The sequence below is a fragment of the Pundamilia nyererei genome, unplaced genomic scaffold (genome assembly GCF_000239375.1).
Source record: "Pundamilia nyererei isolate P.nyererei 1_Seehausen unplaced genomic scaffold, PunNye1.0 scaffold00270, whole genome shotgun sequence".
In the NCBI taxonomy this organism is placed as follows: domain Eukaryota; kingdom Metazoa; phylum Chordata; class Actinopteri; order Cichliformes; family Cichlidae; genus Pundamilia; species Pundamilia nyererei.
The window spans coordinates 591,670-597,239 of record NW_005187671.1 but is presented as its reverse complement, the minus strand read 5'-3'; the positions used below and the strand labels follow the sequence as shown (position 1 = coordinate 597,239).

Here is a 5,570-nt window from a genome sequence, read left to right as displayed (position 1 = left end):
ATTGGATTATGAATTAGAGAACCAGATCAGTGAAGAATCAAGCTTTTAATTTCAACAGCAGTAATAAATCAAATCAGAATCATCAGAATGATGATCTCACATGTAGCTAAAATAGCAGAAGTGAGTAACTACATTGGGTCATTCGGTGCCTTTCTGACTTTATACTATGTCCAGACTTTAGACCAGATTGTAATATGCCAGACAGCTAAACCAAGGCTTAGGGTTAGGGGAACAGAAGAAGCCCGTGTCATATTATGGAGAAAACGTGTTTCAGGTCCATGCTTTATAGTAACTTTATTCTTAAAACACAGATTTGGCTGCCAGGGAAGTTTGACTTTTACATCACCTGCTCAGTAGCAATATTGACTGATGTTTGCAAACTCCCTCTCAAAATCCAGAAGAAGCCATTAATCAGTATTTCTCAAAGTACAACACAGGTGGTGCTCAGAGAGAGAGAGAAAAGCGGAGCTTAAGATGCATCCGATGCAAATGAGCCCCCCTTAATTTGCTTGCAAATGGCAAATGATTTTCTATGGCTGACTGACTTATCAGGCCCTGACAAAGCAGGGTGTGCTGTTCTGTGTCTTCACCTTGGCACCACAATCTCAGGAAACAAACACTCTCATGCTGTACACTTGCACCCTGTACTCCACACAGCAGCCATTACAAGAGTGCAGGGTTGGGGATTGGGGGAGGGCTCCTAAACAAATCCCTGATATAATTAGTTTTCTCCACTGCACCTAATTAACCTTTGTCTGTGTGCCATTTACACATCTCATTCACAAGCTGAGCATTCGTTCATTAGCTGCCTGTTGTGTTTTTAATGTGTTTTACTAGTCATGGTGAGGTAGCGCTTTGTTAGTGTCATACTGTTTCTGTGGATGTGTTTGAAGCCTGGGACTGCTGTATGTATCAGCAAAGGAGATAAAGCAAGTTTTGTGATGATTAGATGCTGCTTTAGTAATGTGGTTTTATGCTCATCAAAGGCCAACGAAGTGAAATAGATTGAACATGTGGAAGATGGATACGTACACTTGAATATCTAGCATGATCCTCTTGTCCTCCTCAACGTGGATTCCCCAGATACAGTCCTGGCCTTTATCATAGGATTCAGGCCAGTTGGGAGAGAGCACCACACCAGCTGAGTCTGTGATCTCACCACTGCACACAGCTGGAACACAAACACACAAAAAAAAAACATGTTTACAGTTTAAATCTCTAAGTCATCATCAGAGATCGCTCTGTCCCTTTGTTTTGGGGTGTGTAACAAGCAAATTGGATGCGTGATCTCACTAAATATAGAAACAGAACAAAGAATTTTGTAATACAAACAATTAAAGAAATGAAGTCTGCTGTCAGTTTTGTATTGCTGAGAGTCAGTGTTTAATTATCTGTCATCCTGGGGCCAAAGAAGTCAGTGAGCCCCCCGAGACTCATTCTTATATAGTGCTTTTTACAACATGCCACATTCACTATGTTTTAAGTGCTTACTAGCTAACATTCAGACACATTCTTGCCCAGGGATATTTGGCACGCAGACTGGGGGAGCCAGGGATCAAACCACCAACCTTCCGATCAGTAGATGATCTGCTCTACCTCTGAGTTCAATCCTAAGTGTTAAGATGGGTATATCAAGGGGAAAGTGACTCAAAATGGACAAAATTGTTGCAAAAATGTAGAAGATGACAAGAAAGAAGCACAAGTAATCCAAAGATGCATGTCAATGAATCAGGCATACAAACCTCTGCAAGCAGGCTCAGTCTCATTCCACTGTGGATTGTTAGGATCCATGCACTCAATGGTGACAGATCCCTGTTCCAGAGTATACCCCGGGTCACAGGCAAACTCCACCACAGCTCCTACTGACCAGGTGTTGTCAGTGCTGGTCATGTTACCGTACTTCACAAAGGGTTCATAGCAGTGACCCGCTGCAAAAGCTAGAGAGATGGAAGTAATGTTACAAAAATAGTTGTAAGAAGGAGTTAGAATCCATCCATCTATTCGCTTTCCGCTTATCCTTTTCAGGGTCGCAGGGGATGCTGGAGCCTATCCCAGCAGTCATAGGGCGAGAGGAGGGGTACACCCTTGACATGTCTGTGCGGTACACCCTTGACAGGTCGCCAGTCTGTCACAGGGCTAACACACAGAGACAGACAACCATTCACACTCACATTCACACCTATGGGCAATTTGGATTAATCAATTAACCTATCCCCACAAGCTGCATGTCTTTGGACTGTGGGAGGAAGCCGCAGTACCCGGAGGGAACCCACGCAAACACAGGGAGAAGATGAAAACTCCACACAGAAAGACCCTGGCCTGATGGTGGAATTGAACTCAGGACCTTCTTGCTGTGCGGCAACAGTGCTAACCACTGTTCCACCGTGCTGGAGTTAGAAGCTCCATTAATAAATAATAAACAATTGTTTATATTTTCCCTTATATATATATATGTTCAAAATCCATCTTTTAGAGTGTGCATGTGTCAAGCAGCACGCAGCCTGTTTCAGTTGCTGCTTTTTCTCTTTAGTTTAACTTTTTTCTTACTAATTTTCTTACTTTTTTCTTACTAATTTGTTTGTCCTTTACTCTTCACTCAGATGAGTGTTCATCTGTATTAATAGCTTTCTTTTCTACATCATTTTCCTAGGGATTATTAAAATATTCTGATTCTGAGATCAAATGTATTTTGTTTATATTTTCTTAAAAATGTGATTTTGTTAAAATCATATTGCATCTTTCACTAGATTTATTTCAAGGTCTCTTTTTTCAAGTGAAACACAGAAAAGAAAACATTAGTTAACAGATAGTCAAGCTTCATAACAAAAAATGTTTAAAGACTGATGCAAAATAGTGAAAAATATTATATTTAGTTCAGTAAAGCTATGAACCATATTTTAAATTTTACCTTCATCTATGTATTCTGTGGTAACTTGTAGGTTTTGACCCGTGTCTTAAATCAGCCAAACAAACAAACAAACAAAAAAAACAACCAATTGTTTGTCAACCAATTTGTTTGTTAAATCTTTTTGGGATTGCTTAGCCATTAAAAGATTGTTTTTAATATTGCATGCTCAGTGAATAACTCAGCCAGCAGAAACCCAAAAATGAAGAGGAGAAGCCATCATAGGACAGGCCCCTGCATGGTATGTACCACCGGCAAATAGAGGAAGTGACTGACATCCAAAAATCCTACTGATGGCTGGACAAAGCTGGACTGAAAGACAGCACAGAAGCACTAATCAGGGCAGCACAGGAACAAGCTCTAAGTACAAGATCCATAGAGGCAATGGCCTACCACACCAGGCAAGACCCCAGGTTCAGGCTGTGTAAAGATGCCCTGAGATAATCCAGCACAAAACAGCAGGGTGCAAGATGCTTAGCAGGCAGGATATATGTGGAACACTGTAGCCAAGCGGCCGGCATAGTATACAGAAACATCTGTGCTGAACACCCCTTGGAAGTCCTGAGGTCAAAATGGGACCTTGGGTGGTTGAGAATGACTGGGCTAAGATCCTGTGGGACTTCCAGATACAGACGGACAAACTGGCTAACCAACATAACAACATCGCTAACGTACATAGTAGTGGTAGACAAGCAGTAGAAGATAGCCGTAGTGACAGATGTAGCAATGACCAGTGACAAGAACATCGGAAGAAGGAAAAAACTTGAGAAGATGTGGAGGGTGAAGGTAAGAATGGTCCCAGTGATAATCTGAGCACTTTGTGCAGTAACACCCAAGCTAGGCGAGTGGCTCCAGCAGATCTCAGGAACAACATTGGAGATCTCTGTCTAAAAGAGCGCCGTCCTAGATTAAAGGTCTGTCAGTCAGTAGTTCCCCATTCACTCAGATTCCATGGCGGCCAAAATAAAAACAAAAAAGTGGACTGATATTTTGGTTTATTGTGGGTTTAGATTAAATTAAGTTAATTAGGGCAATAGTGAGTGTGGATTTCTTTAAATTGCCACTTTGTTGTGTTTCCAGATTTTAATCACAACCTTTTTTAGTTTAATTTAATGTTATTAATATGATATTAAATGGAAACATCCATCCATTCGCTTTTCAGGGTCGCGGGAGGCGCTGGAGCCTATCCCAGCTGTCATAGGGCGAGAGGCGGGGTACACCCTGGATAGGTCGCCAATCTGTCGCCGGGCTAACACACAGGGACAGACAACCATTTGCACTCAGATCAGATTCACTCACGCATTTACATATATGGGCAATTTGGATTGATCAATTAACCTATCCCCACTAACTGCATGTCTTTGGACGGTGGGAGGAAGCCGGAATACCCGGGGAGAACATGAAAACTCTACACAGAAAGACCTCGGCCTGATGGTGGAATTGAACTCACGACATTCTTGCTGTGCGGCAACAGTGCTAACCACTGGTCACCGTAAATGGAAACAGTAATTATAAATAATAATAATAAGAAATTACCACATTAGTACATTCTTGTTTCTTCATTGTTACCCTACTATTACCACTTTATTATCAGGCTGTAATAGAAAGTGCTATCCAACTCATCATGCATAATTCTTACCTTGATACCTAATGGCTATGCCAGTCGATGTTCCTGTGGCATCTGTAGTAAGCTCAATGAAGAGCTGCCTAGATGTGCTAAGGAGCCCTTCATTAGGCAAATACTCCACCTCATAGGAATCATACAGTACGGCTGCATTTATGCTGTTGCCATTCTTGATCAGGAGCCTGAAAGACAGTGAACAAAATTTTATTTACAGGGTATCTTATTTAACAGAATGGAACTTTTTGACTCCTACTGGCTGTTCTTTATCTGTTTGCATCGTTGCCTACAATTGAGTATAAAATACTGATTAACGTAACATATTTGAATGATCTATTTAGGCTACTTTGGAAATTAAAAGAAAATATCAGTTGCATGTTTAAACATATGTACAGCAAATTATAAACAGATATTTACAGCATTTTTCTTTTCAATTTGCCTTTGTACACCTCCAGTTGTTTAAATCAAACATCTGACTTTTCTTTTATTTCAGAGGGTTTAAGAACAATATTGCATTTTCATACATACTCCCTATTTTCAGACACTCAAAAGTAATTTAGAAGAACTAACATTAAAAAAAATCATTTACAGTCAGTGACTGGCTGAAGTGTAGAACTCACAGACGTCACTGGACTGCAGGAGAAAGTTTGAGTACCTGGAACTAGCAGAAAGCCCCAGTAGAATCAAGCCCTGAACCTTCTTGTTAAGTGGCAGCAGTGTTAATAACTAAATAACTGTGTCACCAGTGTTGGGGAGTAACAGAATACATGTACCGGTGTTACGTATTTAAAATACAAAATATGAGTAACTGTATTGCGTTACAGTTACCATTTAAAAAGGTGGTATTCAGAATACAGTTACTTTGTTGAAATAAAGGGATTACACGGCGGTCTTTTCCTGTTTCATATGTTAGGCTGTCCCCTCTCTATTTTTGGTAATTCCACGCTGGTGGAAACCCAAACAAAACACGCAATAAGAGGCTCTAATGTCTGGGTCTCAATCTCGCGGCCCATGTCACCTCTACTTGCAGCCCGCAAAGAGACG

The 5,570-nt window shown here is 40.9% G+C and overlaps 1 protein-coding gene across 4 annotated transcripts in view; it reads right to left on the bottom strand.

Annotated features, from left to right (window-relative positions):
• Nucleotides 1–5,570, bottom strand: part of sez6b (seizure related 6 homolog b) — a 269,739-nt gene that overhangs the window by 33,243 nt on the left and 230,926 nt on the right. For all 4 annotated transcript variants that reach the window (XM_005750354.1, XM_005750355.1, XM_005750356.1 and 1 more), the window contains exons 7-9: nucleotides 4,545–4,711; nucleotides 1,743–1,937; nucleotides 1,033–1,171 (exon numbers count right to left, since the gene is read on the bottom strand). In XM_005750354.1, coding sequence (XP_005750411.1) covers nucleotides 1,033–1,171; nucleotides 1,743–1,937; nucleotides 4,545–4,711 — 501 coding nt within the window. The remainder of the gene's footprint in view (nucleotides 1–1,032; nucleotides 1,172–1,742; nucleotides 1,938–4,544; nucleotides 4,712–5,570) is intronic.